Below are 22,079 nucleotides of genomic sequence, written 5' to 3' on the forward strand. Positions count from 1 at the left end.
CCCTCTTGCGAAACTCTCTGACAGCAGCAGTGAGTTCATTCGACACCGCCCAGCAACAACATGCAACCCAACAAACTCCTCCAGGGAGGATCGGGAATATTCCCGCTCGTATCTGCAAACCGTCTGTTTTTCAAGACTGAAGCAAAAGAAACATTTTTTCTCCATGATGTCCATCCACACAACAGCTGGATCCTCACCAAATCTGAGGCCTGTGGGGCTCACAAAACTAAACTCAGCACCCAGAGGACCACTGACACTTTTCAAATGATGCTTTAAACAAAAAAAACTCCCAAAAAGCAAAAGCTTTGTTTCTTTCTGACAGCTTTGATGCATTATGTCAGCGCAGAAACACAGCACACTGGCAGGGTGAAACTCTCTGCTCTTCCTCAACTGGCTGCATACTTCCAAGAGTCAAGGGAGGTGACCTTTTGTTCCCAAATACAAACTCTGAGAACAGGCAGCACACACTCACAGATGTGGACATACAGCATGAGAAACGCGCTGGCATTCAAAAACTAAACCCCACGCAGATGATTTTAAGCCCTGATATACTGCTTGTGCTGTTTGGGAATGATGCCAACGCTCACTGGCTGTTTTAATTATTAGATTAAACCCTTTAGGGCTAGGAAGGAGGAGGAGGGTATTTTTATGGCATTATTGAGGACAATATAATAAACAGGAAGTCAGACGAAGACAAAACTCCCAGGTTACAACACGGCACCCCATTCATTCCAGTAAAAGCTGCTCCATACCTGCTTTTTCAAACTCAGGACTGAAAAACTCCAAGTTTCCAAGTATCAGGATGTTCCAATTCTGAGATCCTTGGAGCAAATAAAAACAGAGAGCACCTCTCCCTCACAGGATAAAATAAAATAAATGAAAGCCTCTTCTAAATGTTCCAAATGGTTCAAAAGCGAGTATGGATACAGTCGTTCGATGTGGATCAGATATCGGGTGACAGCAAACGACCACAGTGATAGCAGTAAATACTGAAAGTGCAAATGCAAATTTTTTTTTACACTTTTTCTTTTTATCTATCTTGTAATTGACTGTAGCTTATTACTTAACCAATAAATGCAGGTTCAGAACATTTATATTGTATTCTATTATATATTTGTTATATTCATGTAATTATTTATAAAAAAGTTAAGCTGATTTTTCCATTCAAAACACATAATGACTCAGTCATTTCCTTGCAATGAGGAATGTAGCTTATTACTTATTAATGACGAATTCTGTAAAAATAGGATGTGAACCTCCTTGAGAACAGGAAAAAAGCTGGTGGTTGCCCGGTGATTGTGTTTAAATTTTTCACTACTTTTCAAGCAACCCAGAGGATAAAAGAGTAGCGCCCTCAACCCTGAGGTCTTTGTAAGGAGACGGCTCAGGTCACCTGATGTGAGATATAATGATAGATGTTTTTATCTCTATTTAAAGGCGACAAACTGGAGACCTGCAGCTATATCTAAGAATAAGCTTATAACCAGCTTATAACCAGTGGTCAACATCCACTTATACGTGGACAGGATACTGTCACAAATGGTCAATATTCTTCTGCTCACATTTTTTCTTCACACTTGGACCGAACCACAGTTAAAGTCTGTTCACTGTTAAGTTATAAGACTGTTTGCAGTGGCCTTATCCATGAGGGGAAACTCCCTCCACTTCAGGGCTGCACTCCTCAAACCAGCACCAAATTTTACAGCAGTTCCTGCTCCGACTGCCAGCAGCTGTTACGCCATCAAGCAACAGCAACACAGTCAGAGAGACTCTGCCTGTGGTTTAACGCTTCCCTAATAACGACATTAGTTGCAAAGAGCTGAGGCTGACTGCAACAAACACAGAGTGGAAAAAGAAAGTCACCAAGCCTGGATGACTTTTCAAAAGCAGGTCAAGTTCAGCCTCAGTGACCACTTCTGCTCTGATGGCTTCTTAAACTTGAATTACCTCCTTTATTGCAATAAGGTGAGAATTCAGAACGTGCTGAGTTCGGGCAGTGCAATTCCTCCGAAACTGTGAACAGCTGAAAGCTGATATGACACCTCTGCGGCTGCGCTGCGGGTAAAACTACTCTTACTACTACTTACTAATAATTTGAGAAATCTCCAATTCGCCTGTCTCATCGATCGTTCGCGGGATATGCCTCAAACTTGATGGGTTTCTGGTCATTTGGATGAAGAGTTCCCATCGCTTTCCTGTTCTCAGTGAGTCCACTACTGTGACTGTGGCTCTACTCTATCTGCAGGGACGGGGCCCACACACCAACACAGCCATGTTTGTTTAAATATCTTTGTGAGGGCATTCATCCACATGAACGCACGTCACTTAGTTTAGCGATACCACATCTAAAAGTGTCCGACATGGCGGTGTTTTGGTCCCACACTGAGGTTTGAAGACCATCGTCTACATCTTAAGGCTTTGTAGTGTCCCGTGGGTGCAGGGTTGAAATGTGGAATAACAAAATTCAGACTGGTTCTCAAAAAGACAAACAGGCATTTAAAAAAAATGTTAGTCTTTGGTTTCCTGTGACAAACAGCTTAAGTCATCCAGTTATGTTTTCACTACACGCACATTCAACAAGTGTGACCATACAGCGGTCGTCTTTTCAAACCAGCAACTTCCAATTAACTTAAAGCCTTTTCCCCTGACAGCTACAGGACACCATTTCCTCTTATTCTGCTACTGAAAGTCAATAATCAAACTAAAAGCTTTCCTTCGATGCTGATGTGAGTCTTAAAGCCGTTTAATGTTAGTTTTTTTTAACAGATACTGAGGATTTTTGGTTGGGAGATCTTCTTTCTCCTAAAGCTTCGAGTTTGAAAGAACGGGTGTTCGTCGACCCTAACTGGACTTCTTAAACATGACTCACTGTGTCTGTGTTGTTTGTGCTTTTTGGAGAGTTTTAAATAGAATTATCTGACCAATAATACGACTTTCTGTCTGCTACAAAACATCCGAGATGTGTTAGCGTCAGTGCTGGTGACTGATATTCTTAGCACTAGTTGATAGGTACCTGTCTTCTGTGTGATGCACACGTACAGTCTATGAATGAAGACAAACACCTTTTCCTTCAGATATGGTTATTTCTGTCTCCAAAACATAAATACATAAAATGACAGGAGCCAAAATGCTAACAATAAGACTTCATAATGAAACAACATAAGCCGATTTTTTAAGTAAAACAACCAAATATTCATCATTCTCGTCATTTCAGACGTTCTTTTTTATAGATACAGACACATTTCCTTTTACTTTCACTCTAGCAGGTTAAGCGAGTTCAAATCAAATGATCAGGCTGGTGATAATTAGCAGGCCTGTTATTACAGCTGTCCGATGAACTGTATATTAAGTTGAGATTCTGGACGTATCAATATTTTGTTCAATATTTTGAGCATTTTTGTGATTCTGACTTTGTAAAATTTTGGCACCTCTGAGCTTTATTTTTCCAGTAATGCACTGGTATCAGATATAATTACATCTACACGAATCACACCGTCCCTTCGCTATTTTACTCAAATGTTTGGTGACATTTAGAAGCTTGAAACAGATCTTTGCAAACGAAAACTAACTTAAAGTCAAATTCTGATGATTTTTTTTCACAGTTTTACAAACTAAATTCTTAATTACAGCATAATGTTAACAGGAATAACAGGACGATATGTACTGAAAAAAGAAAAATACCAAAAAGTTCAATTTGGGAAGACATAATCATTTACTTCAGCTTGATTAAGATAGAATTTTACCTGCAGGGCCATAACATTTAAGTATTTTCATAGCCTTTTATTTGTACAAGAATCATTCATTTCTTTTATAATTTGGATTAAAGCAGCAGAAGGTGGGATGCTTTTCCTTGAAGCCAGCACTAAGCGACTGACACAAGGTCGCAAACCTGTGACAGCATGCAGCGGGACATACAAGTCAGGTGGAAAAGAGACGAAGTTAAACCTGCTGCTGCATCTCTGCCAAAGAAGTCTTATCACTCTTCAGAGTGAAGCAGCGCAGGATCAAATTCCTCCGCTTATGTAACTAACAGACCGGTCCAGAGCCAGCAAGCCGACTCACTTCAAAGTCGACTTGTAGCTAGTAAATGTTTTACTGATCCTCGTTTCAGGTTTTATGGCACCAAACTAACCAAAAACACGCCTCTATTTCCGCCTTTACAAATATACGTCAAACGAAAAAAAAGCGACCGAAGGGATAAAAATATCAAAGCCTCGGAGCTGAGACTGTTCCCCGAAGCAGATTAACAGATGATCGCGACAGATAGTTTTCTCTGACTGTCTCACTGTTTCAGAAAAAACTAACTGTGTGTGTTCTTATTCAAGAAACACAAACCCTGATCTCACAGCCTGGCTCCGTGTCATCAGTGGATAAAGAGTTAATAGCGGAAGCGGTTTTCTCACCTTTCCCTCCTCACCGCGCTTAACTTTAAGTCCCCAACTTCACACATCTTGTCCCGAGGTTAGTCCTCACGGCTTCGCCCAGCTGACTGATAGCCGCGGTGAGTGGGAGCGGAGCTACTGCGCATGTCCGCAGCGACAGCCACTTTCACAGTGCATTTTAATCTTCACGTGTTGAATATTTGAGTTTTATTTTTTAGAGAGTGTCATAATGTTACTTACTTTCTTTTCGATAATTAATTAGTTATTATTTTACCACAGAGTTACTTTCATTGTCTCTTCTGTTACAGACAATATTTTCTATTGTTTCATTATATTTACATTTTAGATCTATTCATTTTAAATATTTTCATCCAGCATTATTTGATTCAGTGACTCGAGCTTATAGAGTGTTGTGCATTTTATATTATTTTTTAATTTAATTTAAGTTGATTTAATTTTTATGCTCTATTTTTAAGATTTATATCTTTTTTCTTTTTAAACAGATAATTTAATAGATCAGTGATCGATTAAGTGACTGATTTATTTCAGGTCAACTCAATATTAAATTAATTTCCACTAACAAGCAGCTGGGTGTCAGGAGGTCATGAAACATGACCTTTTTCAATCTCTCGTGATTATTACTATTTTCTACTAATAGTTTAAGTCTCACAAAGACACTTTTGTGAATTTTCAGTCTGTTTTTCTTATGTTTCTAACTAAAAACGTTTTTCTACTGATATGAACTGACTGCCTGAATAACAATCAGGCTGTGTATTTCTGACCTGCATCTTCTGAGAGAAAAATAAATAAACATCTCACTTGTCAGCATACTCCACTTCCTGTGAGCTTTTCATGGTTGTGGTGGTTTCCTGTGTACGTGTGACGCCTCGCAGTCTCTCTGTTTGGGGGTCCAGGTGGCTGTGGGCTGTTTCAGCTATAGGATCCATCGGCACATACAGATCCTGGTTCGAAGCAGCCTTGTGGCTCTTAACTGAAGGCTCTCTGGCTGTTTCTAAATCATTCTCGCTCTTTAATGCCTCACTGCTGGTTAAAAATTCCACAGCAGGATCACAGCTGTCAGATTCTGAGGTCAAAGGTGAAGTCGGGCTGGATGTCGGTGTCACTGGCAGTGACCGGGCCAACGTAGAAGCAGGCTGAGGCTTTTCCATGTTGTTCGCACTAAGGCTTGTCAGAGCACCAAGCAGGGGCGAGTCCCGGACATGCTCTCCCGCCTTCAAATTGCCCTGCCTCTCACTCATCCCTTTCTCCTCCTCCTCCTCTGTCTTGGTCTTCTTCTCCTTTAGCCCCTTGAAGCTCTTCTTCTGCTTGTCATTGCGAGGCACAGTCCCCACATGTGTGTACATCTCACAGGAGCGAGCGTAGGTGGGGCTGTGGAGGCAGGACTCCATGTCGTCCACTGACTGGTTGCCCATCCCTGCAGATTTGTCCCCGGAAAAGCTCCCATCATACTCCAGGGACGCTTTGGTGCTCTTCTTCCCTGTTGAGCGGCGGAAGGAGAGGTTGGAGAGGCTCCCGAACAGTTTTAAATCTGGAGAAGAAGAGTTAGTTAAAAAGGAGTTTAATTTTTTTTTAAGTGCAAAAACATTAATAAAAGCATTTTTAAATTACGCAGATGGAGAACACAGAAGCCAATGCCTAAGTGATTTTAGTCTTTCGAATGGCCAACAGGGGGCGACTCCTTTGGTTGCATAAAGATGTCTGAATGTATAGAAGACTATGAGAAAATTAGCCTCTTCTGATTTAATCTATGACATCAGTATACACTTTGCTGGTGACTTTATGGTCTTAATTGCCCGTTTAAAGTCCTCCATCCACATATTCTCTTCCATTTGTCCTTATCAGGGACGCAGGGAGACTGGAGCCTATCCCAGCTATCATAGGGCGAGACACAGTATACACCCTGGACAGGTCACCAATCTGACGTAGGGCTAACACAGAGCGACAGACCTGCTTAATAAAATGTGATGTTCATTTTGTAAATGTTAGTCCCATTTAGAGTGAAATAGATGGGTAAGCAGGGTATAGAGTGTACTGTGATTTTTGGCTTCCTGGTCAGATCCCTGTATGAGGTCTGGTTTTATTAAAGAAAAAGAAGAAGAACAAGAAGAAAGAAACACCTGGCAGTGACCTAAAATGCCAGCTGTTTCCTCCCTGTTGTGTCGTATACAGATGTTTTCTCAAAGCTGTTGCTGTCTCACATTTCTGTCCAAAGGTTTTGTGCAGCAGGGCTCATTCTCACTCACAGCATGTCACAAATTGCAATAGCAACAAGCTCTTGGCATCACATTCAAATGCAATAGTCGACCTGTAACCTCATATTTTGAACCAAACCACAGAAAAACCGCGTGTTTTTCAAACCCTAACCGAGTAATTAGTAGTGCCTTTATAGGGCCTAAACCATATATATAAACCATATATAAACCTAACCATATATATATAAAGTAAACAACACCTTTTTAGGAACAGTGATAGGCTTGTGTCAGAACCACAGACTTTATATACCCACATGTTTGTTTTATTTTTTACAGATTTGTTACTTGCTAATAGACGTTTACTCAGTAAAATCTTTAGATGACTCATACCGTAACTCATACCAGGCAACATTGTTAGTCTGATTATTCCTGGAATCCTTTTAAAATACTGTGAGACTGTGTTTAAAATTATCTTCAAAATAAGAGCTCAAAAAAGAAAGGACATCATGGTAGCCTCCATCTTTTGTATACAGTCTGTGATTTCAAGCTTGTTTATCAGAATTGTTTTAGAAACATAAACATGCAGTTTTTTTTTAATTGTTTTTTTAGTTCATGACGTCTTTATATTCTCTGGCTTTAGATCTTTAGTCAGAGAGTTTCTCAACTTTTTTGCTTGCTGAGTGAGTTCAATCAATTTCTTTGTCATCTTTTATCTTTTAAAAAATAGAAAAACAGGAAAACACAACGTGTGTGTTAAAAACTGAAAAACCCCAAATTCATCAAGATTAAACGCGACAAAATGATTTTAATCTGGCTCGTTTTGCAGTGATGCACTGGCTGATCCCTGCACAGGGTCATCTTTTTAATTTGGGTTAGCCCCTTAGTGACATGAACATGCACATTTTAAACACACATTAGCATCAGTGCAGAGCCATTATGTCCCTATTTAGACCTACAGCTGCAAACCAACATGTTTTCTTTGCGTTGGAGGCATTTGAGGAATGTCATCGTACCCTTGTTTCTCTCTTATGAGGTGAAGCTCCCGAACTTTCACCAGTGTTCAAGTGTTTTCCCAAAGGACCAATTAGGCTCTGGAGGCACTGACTGTTGTTTATTTAATTCAGCAGCTAAACATGGACTCATGATTTGGAGAGAGATACAAAGATGGGGTTGATGGAGGGTAGATGTTATCTTTTACACTTGAGCCAGCATGTGTCACTTCCACATTGTTCTTAATCGATTTCCATGACCATAAAAATGAGAAAATGTTCTTTATTGCCTGTCATATTTTAGAGTAAATCCCACTCAGTGGAGTTAAGTTAAACACTGTAGTACTAAACAATCAACTTAAAAACCTCCTCTCTTTCCAATAAACAGATATGGGCATTTCCCTTTGTGTCATTTATTCCTTATTATACTGTTGGGTTTTGTTAAGTTTATGGTCAGTTTTGCTTCTGTTTTTACTTAATTCATCCCCTTCTCTGTGTTTTTTAGTGCTGTCCTGTCTCATCTCAGAGAGAAGTGAACATTTGTCCTAGATATGGCCCACATCTGTGGTTTTCTATGAACCACACTGAACCTTGAGCCAGAGGTCAGATCAGTTGTGACATCTGGGGCACATCTGGCCCACATAGTACTTTCTATAACCCATGCCTGACCTGCTTTATGCCCACAGAGCACCTGATGGTGCCATAACTGAACCGTACGTACCAAAAGTAGCCCAGACCAGGCCCGACTGTGCGTGCCTGCTACCTGGACTGTTTTTCACTCCCTTTGTCTCCCTCTGTTTGTTGTCAATGCATGCTTTGTCTCTCTGACATGCACTTCCTGTTTTATTTTGGTAGCAACTGTATTCGCTTGGTTGTAGAAACATTCAAAAATCCCAAAGAACTTGTTAGGCGTTGAGTTCATTCTGTTTTTAAAATGGTTTCGCTTTCTTTGAGATACAATTACTTTGAGGAACTAAGGAAAAATTATCTACTGTTAACTCTAATCAGATTTATGTATATAGTGCCAAATTATAACAGCAGACAAGCAGATTTTACAAAATTTGCAGCTACGTCCTTTGCCAATTTCTGTTAAGAAAAATAATGCCACGATGTTCCAAAATTAATGTTTTTCTGCAGCAAACAGATTCACTTCAGCATTTATGATCCTTGGCTATTTCTGTAAATGTCAAAGGACAACGTGACACTTAAAGCAACAACGTGACTCTAAAATTTGAACTTTTTAAAACTACTCAACTGAGCTCCATTGGAGGTTTTTGTTGTCCCGAAGCCTGAAGCTGATTTGTTTTCACAGAGCGAATAAATGTCCTCAGGCTGCCTCAAAAAATCAGTTTTTATAAGACAGCTACCAAGTCAAGCAGCAGAAGAAGAGATGCACAGAGGCCTGTTGTCCTGTCAGCAGGAATTCGCTGTCTTTTCTTAGCTCAGCTCTGTGCGCTCAGCCGGGCCGCTGTCCCTTCAAACAGCACAAAGGCACGTCTATGCTTCGTTAACAATGGAGCAAAAAGATGTTTGTAAGTGGAACAGTGGACAAAGCAACAGCGGACACACTGGAACGAGCGCCAATAGAGCACATTCATTTACGGGCTTGCACAAATAAACTTACATCAGCCTCTTTTACCAGACTCGTCTAATACCACTGTCTCTGTGCTTCTACTACTACTTTTCTACTTCAGCTCTACTAAGAGTTAATATATAGTAATATTATTCATGTCTTATGTACCATACATACAAGACATTTTCAAATATGTTTGCTTTAGATTACTTCCTCCGCTTTGATACAGTTCCATATTATAATATTTATAAATGTAACCTGTGATAAGTTACACTAAGGTTTTGGGGGGATTTTTAATGCTCAATATATTTGTGACTGATATCAACAGATGTTAAAGAAGATGTATTTTATCATATCATGGTGTGGGTCGCAATGTCGCATCACAGGAAGAGGTTCCTGTTTCAGGGCACTTCTTTAGTGTCATGTGTTCTCTCCTGATGTTCCAGCTTCCTGCCGCAGCCCAAAGACATGCATGTTGTGTTGAATGGTTATTCTGAAATAATCTAAGGTATGAATGAGTTCAGATTCAGTTCAGATAATGGATGGTTTTCATTCATTTTGTCTCCAGCAGACTTAGAGTCTCCAGCAGACTTAGAGTGCACTGGGGTTCAAGTTTATGGTGACTGAGCGTATATAGGTAAGTAAGGATTGTGCCCGATCTAAAAGTGGCCACCTGAGCTCATTTTATTTATATGCTTTTACATATAACCACTAGAGATTGCTTAATTTTAAAAATGCTTCTACACTGAAAAAGTGTTGCATTGCACTCCACTGTAGCAACAGAAAATTGGGATTTCTGGGTTAACACTGTTTATTTCACTGTACCTAAAATTAAAAATAACTTACCATGAAAATAATCAACACAAACAATTTGTCAAAGTGAGAATCTGTACTTCAAGTAAAAGGTTTATATTAAATTACAGTCTGAGTACAACTAATAAACTTAGCTGTAACAAAATAGGGTAATTATTAAAGTTGGTTCAAAGTAACATTTCTTTTCAGTGTGTTACGCTAAAGTCACACCAAGAAAAACTGTGGTGGAAGACGGCGGTCCAACTAAAATTACTGTAACTTTGTGCAATGAACAAGTTCCCTACTCGCTTTTGAAATGGTTGCTTCGAAGGACTGCGATCACTCCCTTCAGTCTCACTTTGGTGCATCAAAACTGAGTTAGTCTGCTCTTATTTTTTAGATTGAAAGTTAGCAATTGCATGAAATCGCTTTGTGAAAATGTGGCAACTAAGTATGATAAATCAGTGAAGATCACATATCTGTTGCCATCCACATACACTGAAACCTACTTTCATAATCCAGCCAGAAGCTCAAAGAAAAATAAATTCAGAAATTCCTCCACAAACAGTGACGTAGCTGCTGCAGTATATCATTTAACTGTAACATGACAAAGGCGTTTGCAGCTTTGCTTTAAATGGGAATATAACATGAATACAACCAGCTGAATAAAAGGAGAACCTCCGACTGCAAAGACGCAAACTGGGTGCTGAGTAAGATTGACTGCCATGCGTAGGCAATCTGTTTGCATTTACAAATAAGTAGGTAGTTATTAGAAAGTCAGTCAGAGAGTGACTGTGTCAGTCTGAGTCTGCTAGGACAGGCTGCAGGTTGTCTTTAGGAGACCAGACTCAAAACCAAATTTAAGACGCTGCTTTTGTCATTTGGCTGCTCTGATATTCCAATCAGATTAAAAACATAATTTAAAAACATACAATAAACAATATCTGGTTGCAAATTTAATAAATTGTTTCAAATTCTTTTGGCTTTTATTAATAAATGATGAATCCCTCTTCAGCACTGAGGCTTGCTGTGAAGTCCAATCTGTCCTCACTAGTTATCTGTAGCCAGTGCAAATATCCTTTCTATGGAAGCAGCTTGCCAACCAGGCCAGTGAGCTTCAGCTGACAGCTTTACCTTTGCATGTAACAGTTACGTCGGGCTTTGGAAAAATAAGATGGCAACAGCAATTTACCAACAGTCAAACACATGAAAAAGGTTTGCAAGCGACAGACAAAAAAGCAAAGAAAGTGAACTGAACACAAGTGAACATCAAAAATGGCAGAACTATTAAAGACAGCAACAGAATTTAGCTAAAAGAATAAACAGAAGACCACAGCAGAGGGGGAGGTGTTTGAACTATCAATTACAGTAAAATGTGCAGCACCAGCCGCAGTGATAAGAGTAAGCAGAAGTGGCAAGGCAGCAGTAAAAATATTTTTGTGTCAGGAAGTCTGACTGAGATCAAGATCTGCTTTGCAAAAACAACACTGATAACTACTTTAATACACAAAAAACAGCCGTCACACACAAATTAAACATGGAGAGTGTTTTTATATCCGCTGTCCAGTTTCTGCAGCTTCCATTGCAGATACACAGTCACTGGACTTTTCTACAACACAGTTTAGAACATTTAATGGTAATTTATCACCTGTGTGTAAAACGTTTTTAAAAATTTATGTCTTCAAACGGCTTATTAGGCTTACTTCCTACTTCTAAGCTGGACTGCTGTAATTATTATCAGGATGTCCTAAAAACCCTCAAAGTTGCTCCAGAATGCTGCAGCCAGAGTTCTGACAGGGACTAGAAAGAGGGCATATTTCTCATGTATTCTCATCAATCCAGAATTGAAGTTAAAATCCTGCTCCTCACATGCAAGATTGTGAATAGTCAGGCTCCATTTTATCTCAAAAACCTCATCGTACCATATCAACCTGTTAGAGCACTTCGCTCTCAGACTGCCGGCTTACTATTTGAAAATAGAATGAGAGGGAGAGGCTTCAGTTTTCAGGCCTCTTCTGTAGAACCAGCTCCCAGCTTGGATTCAGGAGACAGACACATCTCTACTTGTAAGATCAGACTTTCTTTTGTGCTAAAGTGTACAGTTTACTGCTGGATCAGGTGACCCTGAATCCCCCCTTAGTTATGCTGCAATAATTCTAGGCTGCTGGGGGATTCCCATAATGCATTTCTTTTTCACTGACTATGTGTTAATAGACCTCTCTGCATTTAATTATTACTTGTTATTAATCTCTGACTCTCTTCCACAGCATGTCTTTTGCCCTGTCTTCCTCATCTCACCCCAACTGTTAGCGGCAGATGGCCCCGCCCCTCCCTGAGTCTGGTCCTGCTGGAGGTTTCTTCCTGTTAAAAGGGAGTTTTTCCTTCCCACTGTCGCCAAAGGTCTTGCTCATAATGTTGCTGGGTATTTCTCTGTTTTATCATATGGTCCTCATCTTACCATACAAACCACATTGAAGCAACTGTTGTTGTGATTTGGAGTTATATAAATAAAGTTGAACTGAATTGAACTGAGATCCCCTCATGACCCTGATAAGGATAAGCGGAAGAGAATGGACGGATGGATGATCAAGATCCCAAATATCTATTTACAACATGTCACATGAAATTTGTAGATTTATCTCAGAAAAAGCTGCGTGCCCGGCAGAGAGACACAGGCTAGTTTGATGCCACAACTTTTGTACTATTACTTAGAAGGATTACACCTTTCACCTAAATTTAAACATCCTTGTTAGTAGATCTGCAATGTTGTAAGATGACTGATAAGTCATCCAACAAAAATGTTGGAAAATGACTGTTTCAGTCCTGAAACTGAGGTTTTAAGCTTTGTATAGAACATAAGCACAACTTTAATTCATGTCATGCCCAACCAGTTTTATCTTGTGACCTTTGGACGATCTAAACTTTAGAAAAAAATACTGCTGGATTTCAGAGCAAAGATTTTTTTTTTACTGTGTATGCTTTGCGTGAATTCTGCTGTCACTACCTTTTCTTTTTAGTATTTTACACCAAAATATAAAACTTTAAACAGTTTTTAAAATCAGCCTAAAATCAGAGAAAGTTCAGTCCACCATCAGGTGCTTCTCTCACTGACAGATTTGATTTACTTTTGCTGGATCCTTTAGGGCGACAGACGACAAGTACTTTTCCAAATAATTCCCCATCAGAAAAAAAACCATAACTTACTCAGTTTCCGTTTGCTCATGGCTCACTGGTGGAGTGTGTGGGCTTCCTAATAACATGTAAAGCACTCTTTAAAAGTGTCCTCCACGTCTTTCCAGCACCATGCTCTTTACTCAACAGAATGAATCTACTTCCTGTCTTGTGAACGCAGCGGAAGCTGGGGGTAAAATTTCAAGTTTTCGCTGTGCTGTCTTGTAGCAATCAGATGACAAGTCCTATCGTCACTTTACACTGGAAGTGAGAGGTGCAACAGCAAATTACTGTTTTCTCACTAACTCTCTACCCAACCAACAAACCAACAAACAGGAAATCTCATTGTGGTTTCTACAAGAAAATTATATATTTTTACTTTAAATATAATTTAAATTCAGACACTAGTAGATACACAATGGTAGCTGGAAACTCTTTTTTTGGCATCTCTATAATCTATACACAAGAAACATTAGCAGCAGTTATGAATTTAAAGATATATTCAAGACGTGTGGACTGTTTACCAATAAATCATCTCTTGTCTGTTGTTGCCTTTTAGCAAACTGTATAATGTTTGATTATGTATGTATGCCATAATCAAACACGTGAAGATGTTTACAGTATCCATCGGTATCTAGTGTGTGTGTGTTTTAATATACTTATTTTTATTTTATTGCTTTTCTTCTTTCATCACATCTGCATCATAAGCTTTATCCATACATTCAGATTTTTGATCAAAAGTAGAAAAAAGAGACACTGATGATCAATAAAATAATGCATCCTTTAAGTAACGCAGTCCTGCCTGTGTTTGGCATGTTTCTGCTGTACACCATACCAAGACAAAGCCTAAAAAGTCTAATTTAAACCAATTTTTAAAAAGTCTTTTAAAAGCAAACACTGCTATTTAAATAGTTTCACTTCCTGTTTCAGTTCTTAAAATCACTGGGTGGTGTCCAAACTCCCCTGAAACACCCTGCATGTTAAACATTTCTAAAAGGAGTGATTCAAAATCCTTTTCTGGCATGACCCAACTGCAGAAGAAAAGAAAATCTTATCTTGTCCCCATTTTTAAAACATTTTAAACCCCCCCCCCCCCCCCAAACATTTTTTTTGGGGGGGGGGTTTCCTCCAAATTATGTCATTCGTGGTTCTGTGCCCCACTATGGGGCCCGTGCTGCAGTTTGAGAACCAATGTGACAGAATTGAAGAATAAAAACACGTGAAGTTTGGCTTAAGAAAAATATCCGCCCATCCATCGATCCATTCACTTCTGCTTATCCTTTTCGGGGTCGCGGGGGGCACTGGAGCCTATCCCAGCTGTCTTAGGGTATATATGTGGTGTTCATCTGAACAATAGACTGGACTGGACTCATAACTCAGACGCCCTCTACAGGAAAGGGCAGAGCAGGCTGTACCTGCTGCGGAGACTCAGGTCGTTTGGAGTGGAGGGCCCACTCCTGAAGACCTTCTATGACTCTGTGGTGGCTTCTGCTATCTTTTATGGTGTGGTCTGCTGGGGCGGCAGCATCTCTGCTGGGGACAGGAAGAGACTGAACAGGGTGATCCGAAGGGCCAGCTCTGTTCTAGGATGCCCTCTGGACCCAGTGGAGGTGGTGAGTGACAGGAGAATGGCGGCTAAGCTGTCATCCCTGATGGACAACGTCTCCCACCCCATGCAGCAGACTGTGACAGCACTGAGCAGCTCCTTCAGTGGGAGACTGCGGCACCCACGGTGTGGGACGGAGAGATTTCGCAGGTCTTTCCTCCCCACTGCTGTCAGACTCCATAATAAAGACTTTAACTGATCAAGCACACACATCCATACATATGCAATAATACTAAGTGCAATAATCCTTTCTGTCATCGTTGTATTTTTACTCAGTTGTATATAGCATTTGTATTTGTATTCTATTTGTATCTTATTGTATATTTATTTTATTTTATTCTACTGTATATAGTATTTTATTTTATTCTATTCTGTACAGTTGTGTACTGTATTTATTCTTATTGTATTCTAATTTTTGCCTCATAACTTTTGCACTGTCCACTTCCTGCTGTGACAAAACAAATTTCCCAAGTGTGGGACCAATAAAGGTTATCTTATCTTATCTTATCTTATCTTATCTTATATATAGGGTATATATATATATATATATATATATATATATATATATATATATATATATATATATATATATTCAAATGTATTTAAATAAAAGCTACAATTATTGACAAGTGTAGTGCATAAAATATTACAGAATGTTAAAGAATATGCAATAGCAAGTGTTGCTGTCTGCTCGTATTCTCATTGCTTTTTTCAAGCTGTTATAGCACAGAACATGTTCCTCTTTAACAGACACGAATCGTAGGAAAGGAAAACATGTAAGCGCAGCACGCGGACTTTCATCTGTTTACAGGCTCAGTAGGTGGAGGCACAGAGCTGTCAGCATCTTGCAACATTTCCTGCCAACATTTCCTGGTGAAGCAAAATCCCAACACCAACTGAAAGGATTTTACATTCATCTGCACCTTTGTAACTTTTTTTAACCACTTCCACTCAGTGACGTTCAAAACTCTGTGACCATATCAGACATCAGTCCTCCTTTCATGCAAAGCTGAAGACTAGTCAGAAAGTCAGAGGCGGCAGGAGCACAAGATTTTCTGAAATGATGAAATATTTCAGATTCCGCTTTATTTCCAGGTCAGCAATCAGACTGAAGCAGATGTCATCAGTTATGTTAATTCCAGCATTCAGATGATTCTCAGGTGGTTTTCATTTTAATCAGCCTCCGAGAAATATGTATGTGCCTCAAGCTTCCCGCACTAAGCAACAATGGGATTTAGTTTTATTCTTTATTTGTCAAGGACCACTACTGTGGCCATGACTGGTTTCTTAGAAACAAAATCTAAATGAAAAAGGAGACTCTTTAAAGGCGGAGCTTCTGTTGGGAACTTTACTGTAAGCGGCTGATGTGACAGCTGTTTATGTATTCTGAGAAAAAACTGCAACTCGTTTCCATAGTAGCAGTTTTACAAAGTATCCTGAACTGTTGAGATGAGGTGAAACAGTCTAAAGTCCAGTTTTTATTCTGACAAAGAAGGGACTCGGAGTCAACTCATAGCTGGACTGAAGGATTCTAAGGACGTACGCAGCTGGATCAGCTGGGCCCAAAGCACCTGTAGTGAGCACAGCATCAGAAGATCAATGCATCACACTTGGTTCAAATAAAAAACAGAACAGAAAATTCTTTTAAAATGCATAGAAGGCTTTGTAGTAATGCTCTCAGAGGACAAGCAGTGTCTCTAAACCATTTCTTGGAAGGAGACACAAGGAAAACCCCTCAGGCTGCAGGACTCAGAGAAACCAGTTAAAAATCCCCACTGAATAATTCCGGTTAGAGATCAGTGGCAATAGAAAGGTGACTGTGAGGCGACAAACACAAAGGAAAATGAAAAAGAATGCACAATAAGACTTTTCATTACATTTAACAAATTTCAGTTTTCATTATGGACATCTCATTATTGAGATTGCTCTGTTAAAAGCCATCACACTGAATTATCTAACATTGAATTATCCACACAAGTCGACACAAAATAATAATAATAACAATTTAATACTTGAGCCACAAGAAATTGAAATCCTGGCTGAGTTTGGAGCTGAGGAGGTCTCCAAGATATTCAGAGAGGGACAAAACCAAATGACGGCATCTGGTGATGGTGGCCACTGATTTTTCAAACGTGTCTGCTTCAGTGTGGGCTGTTTCGAATGGATTTTGATTTCCTGAATCCGAATACGACAGTTAAAACAGCTGACTGGTGGTCGTTTACACACATCTACATTATTTTGATGAGTTGGATGTCTTTTACGTCTGTTTGTGGCCACTTTATCTAAAAATCTGACAAAGGGAAGCAGTTACACAGCGGCTATTCTACCACAAATAGACTGACTTTATTTTGAACCCAGCGAGGCCAGATCCAGTCGTTGCTGTTTCATCAATTACCCAGAATATTATGACATGATGTTAGTTTGTTTCATCACTTGGCAACGTGCCTGTTTACAGATGTCTCTACAACCAACCTTATTTATTCAGTGATACATGGCACGAAAGAGGAAAGACACTTCAAATTCTGAGGAACAGTAAATCAAATATATACTCTGCTCAAAAAAATTAAAGGCACGCTTTGAAAGCCCTTCAGATCTAATGGGGACAAAAGGCATTCTGGATGTCTGTACTGATATGGACAGCGTGATGTGTTCAGAATAAACCTACAGAGAGTTGAATTCAAAGACGCCCTGAAAATCAAAGTGAAAAAATAATGCAGCGGGCTAGTCCATTTTGGCAAAATCTCAGTAGTTTGCACGGCCCCACATGCTTGTATGCATGCCTAACAGCGTTGGGGAATGTTCCCTATGAGACCACGGATTGTTTCTTTGGGGAGCTCCCCTCAAATCTGGACCAGGACATCACTGAGCTCCTGGACAGTCTGAGGCGCAACCTGGCAGCCACCCATGGACGAAGCATAATGTCCCAGAGATGTCCTATTGGTTTCAGGTTAGGCGAGCGTTATGGGTCGGTCAGTGGTATCAATTTCGCCTGTAGAGATCTGTGCATCCCTCCATGGATATGTTGCCCCAGACGATCATTGGACCACCACCGTTTGACATCGGTGGTATAGCTTTGAAATCGGTGGTGATTGGCCCGTAACACTCGCCTAACCTGAATCCGAGTTAGACTAATGAAGGTTATCTCTCTCATCATGTCAAATGATGTCACAGGTAACACAATGTTCTCCCCACCCTCTTCTGACCTTTTCACGTCTGTCGCATGTGGTCAGGGTCAACCTGCTCTCCTCTGTGAAAAGTAAAAGGTGCCAGTGGTGGACCTGCCAGTTCTGATAAGCTCTGGCAAATGCCAATCTGGCTCCATAGAACCAGGAAGTAATCACAGGTCCCACTAAAGGACATTCAGTTCTCAGGCCACTTTCACAAAGTCTGTTTCTGACTGTTAGATCAGACATATTCACACCAGTGTCCTGCTGGAGGTCATTATTGTAACTCTGGCAGTGTTCATCCTGTTCCTGCTTGCTTGAAGAAGCAGATACCGGTCCTGCTAATGGGTTAAGGACCTTCTACAGCCCTGTCCAGCTCTCTTACATTAACCGACTGTCTCCTGGAATCTCGCATGCTCTTAAACCTGTGCTGGGACACACAGCAGACCTTCTGGTAATGGCATGTGTTGATGTGCCATCATGGAGGAGGTGAGCTACCTGTGCACCTCTGTAGGGTCCAGGTCTCAACAGCCCAATGCAAAACTATTGAAAAAGAGTAAAAAAAAAGAAGAGCAGGGAAAAATGTCAGCAGCTGTCACCAACAAAACCATTGCTGCTTCAGGGGTTGTCTCATTGTTGCCCCTCCACCGAACCTGCTGTTAATTCCATAAACACCAAAGCAACTGAAACTAATTAACTTCTGTACTAATTAAAAGACCAGATCAGTGTCCCAGAAGTTTAAATGTCTTGATATATACTCTGTTTAAAAAATGGTATTTTAATTGTTTTGAGCAGTTTACATTAAAGCGTATATTTTAATGTCCATCCATTTGTCTTTGCTTATCCTTTTCAGGGTTGTGGGGGATAGTGGAGTCTATCTCAGCTGTCTTAGAGTGGGAGGCAGGGTACACCCTGGACAGGTCACCAATGTGTCGCAACTATGGGCAATTTAGAGTTTCCAAATAGCCTATCCCCACTAACTGCATGTCTTTGGACTGTGGGAGGAAACCGGCGGGAACCACACAAACACGGGGAGAACATGCAAACTCCACACAGAAAGCCCCTGGCCTGATGGTTGAATTGAACTCAGGACATTCTTGCTTGCTGTGAAATTGTTCTTGCACCGTGCTGCGCATAATTTAATGTGGGTTTTTTTTTTTTTTTTAATGTCTAACTTTACCTTGTAGAATTACAGATTTCCCGCTAAAAGAAAAGTCCAGGTCAGAGTAGAGCTCAAAAGCTCAAGTGATTGATAGTTTGAGAGACTGTCCATCAGAAAATGAGCACCTACTAAAAAATATTCCACTAATTTCTGGTTTCAGTTAGGAACTTTAATCTTAGAACTGACCGACAAACACGTCATGAAAACCAACCAACAAACCATCGGACGTTTTAAGCGCCATTTCTGGTTTTAGTGACTCATAATTTCTAAAGTTTGATAACATGTATCCTGAAAGCATTTTGGCTGAGGACCAGTGATATCAAAACTTCTTTTAATCATTTAGTTCTGTTCTACGTTTACACACTGCCGGTGACACAGACTGAGGTTTGTGACATTTTCGATGAATAAAAGCTCGTTTCACACACAGACTGGTCTGTTACTGGGCCTGAACTGTGTTTTGTTCTGTCCCAGCTGCCAGCTGTGACTTTCTGTCTGCTGCATACAACAGCTGTTATGTCATCTAAACATTGAGTAAACACAGACAAACAAAGGCTGTACCAAAGAAGACATGTTACTGTGTGAAAACAGCAAATCAGAGTACTCTCACAGCTGAAATGCAGCAAAACAATGACTGCCACCGTGCAGGTACAGCAGGAAGAGACTAAGTAGGGCAGTAGGTCATTTCTGTATGAGACAACTTCCTGAACAACAAACACTTCAACGTGCAAATTTTCATGTGTGAAAAAAACCCATCCATTCACAGCAAAGACGTCCACCTCAACATTTTTCTGCCATCACGCCCACTATCTCATCCAAAAAGTTTCTTGAACTTGCAAACGAGCCAAACTTGCCCAAGCTGTGATTGTGTTAGAGGTGAGTGATAGAGGATTTAGATATTTATTTATTTATTTAGATATTTAGAACATTTACATAATTTTCTATATTGAGACACTTTATTTTGCTTTTGTGGCTCTTTTTCTACAATAAATATATTGTAAGTAAATCCATCTTTCTTTCTAGGATATCCTAGGTTAGAGGTGAGTGTTAGAGGATAGAGATACTTTTCACCCCAAAAAGCCTAAATATGTAGTTTATTGTTGATTGACTGCTGCTGTGGCGTTCGTGTTCTTCATGTTTCTGGTCTTGGCCACTAGGTAGCAGCATAACTCCTCAAACAGAAGGCGAGCTGGAACTCGAGGTGACTGTTTACATGTCTGTATGAGCAGCAGCACGTACTTCACAATTTTAACAGAAGCTCTTATTATAAGGAAGGAAGCGGTTTAGTTTCTGAGTATTGATAAGAGTCTTTCTGTTTAATTTGTGCTCTTGTGCAATTTGTCCAATTCTAAGAGTTTTCATCTTGAATTTCAGGGTCTCTAAACTTCACTGAAGTACAGTCACACCCGTTACTGCCGTTTAGGATCCTAATTGAGTAAGACCAGAAGAATTCACTTCAAATATATCTGAAGCGTTGGCTTTTTTTTCCTCTGATGGTCCTTTCACAAATCTTTGTCATCCAAGAGAATCACTTGCTCAAACAAATTCTTGTAAATTTTAAACAAAAATGTTCTCTAGAGAACTTTGAACTGGCTTACAGCGTAGAAAATGACTACAAGGACACTTACAGGAAACTTTCATGACTCTTCAAACTTCTTCAATTTCAAAGAGAAACTCCTCAGACCTCTCACATCTACAAGTTATTTTATTTTAAATATCCCGCACTGTTTGCTGCCCTTACACCACTGCACATACCAAACACAAAGAGCTATTTTGGTTTATTTTACAGAGCCAATAAACAGATCAGTAAGTATTTTGTTTTATTGATCTTTTATTTATTTGGACTTATTATTGCCATTATATTTACAGCATTGGACCGAGCAGCGAAGGAAACTCAGGCACAGGTTAAAGTCCAAAAAAAGTTTTTTTTTTTATTTAACCCAAAAACATAGTAGGTTAAATCATATAAAAGAAATCTAAATCTTGGGTCCATAAAAGATGCCAAAATAACAGAACTCCACTCGAAGTTGCCAACAAACAATACTGGTAACTCAAACAAACTGAGCTAATTAAGTGAGACAAAGGAAAAACTTAAATAGTGGCTGATCAGCCCACAAAAACACAACACACGAAACCTAACTGAAACTAATGTAACGAACTCCAATCCCCCCCATGATCCCGAGTTATGGAATGAGCCAATTTGCTGCTCTCCATATAGGCTTGCTCCGCCCCTTTTCCACCCCTTGGCTCCTCAATCAAGGGACTGCAGCAGCTGCAACTGAGGTAACTCTGAAAACAAAGAGATTAAATCATACATAACAGTGTAAACTAAAATGTGCGCACTTATTTTAGAGTACAGTGTTATGTATGTGAATTAATTCTAAACCAAAACCAGTTATTCATTGTCCCGTAAATTAATTCCTAAAGAAAGACAAACGTCAAAGCAGTGTTTTGTATAAGCCTCAACACTGATATTACCACTGTGTGGCTGTAACTGCAGCCACACAGTGGTAATATCAGCAGCATATTTTTATCCAGTGAGACATTTTGCTTCACTTTTAGATTATTTAGATCATTTACATAATTTTCTATAATGAACCACTTTTATTTTACAGTGTTTTTGTGGCTCTTTTTCTAAAATAAATATACTGTAAGTAAATCCATCTAACTGCAGTCGATTAATTACCCAGGATAATATTTGAAAAGTGAAAAAATACTAAATTGATATCTCTCTTTAAATCTTGAGCTCTGTTGGTTTCTCTGAGCTTTCTGAAAGCACGTTGCACTCTTTGGGGATCTTGAATGCTCTGTTTTGCTGGTTTCATGGTTAAAGGATATGGGGGGGGGAAGCTAATATTTTGCATGCAAAAATCATTAATACATGAATTAATATAGTGAAGTAAAAGCATAAAGTTGCTCAGAGAGTTAGAGAGAGGGGAACTTTAGGTAAAATAAGTATCAGTGAAACAATAAAGAGCAGCATAAAAGAATACAACTTGCAGGTTTGCAGTCAGATTTACAGGTTTTGAA

General features: G+C 39.7%; 1 protein-coding gene across 1 annotated transcript in view; it reads right to left on the reverse strand.

The window, feature by feature from the left end:
* The window catches only part of sh2d3cb (SH2 domain containing 3Cb), a 53,086-nt gene extending 39,801 nt beyond the window's left edge, over positions 1-13,285 (reverse strand). Inside the window, exons 1-2 of the mRNA XM_085295473.1 lie at positions 13,154-13,285; positions 5,202-5,931 (exon numbers count right to left, since the gene is read on the reverse strand). Coding sequence (XP_085151599.1) covers positions 5,202-5,931; positions 13,154-13,172 — 749 coding nt within the window. The 5' untranslated portion in view covers positions 13,173-13,285. The remainder of the gene's footprint in view (positions 1-5,201; positions 5,932-13,153) is intronic.
* Between the last annotated feature and the right edge of the window lie 8,794 nt (positions 13,286-22,079).

The sequence above is a fragment of the Mchenga conophoros genome, linkage group LG12, assembly GCF_057382185.1.
Source record: "Mchenga conophoros isolate Kocher_MC1m ecotype Shallow Benthic linkage group LG12, M_conophoros_male_GT1.1, whole genome shotgun sequence".
In the NCBI taxonomy this organism is placed as follows: domain Eukaryota; kingdom Metazoa; phylum Chordata; class Actinopteri; order Cichliformes; family Cichlidae; genus Mchenga; species Mchenga conophoros.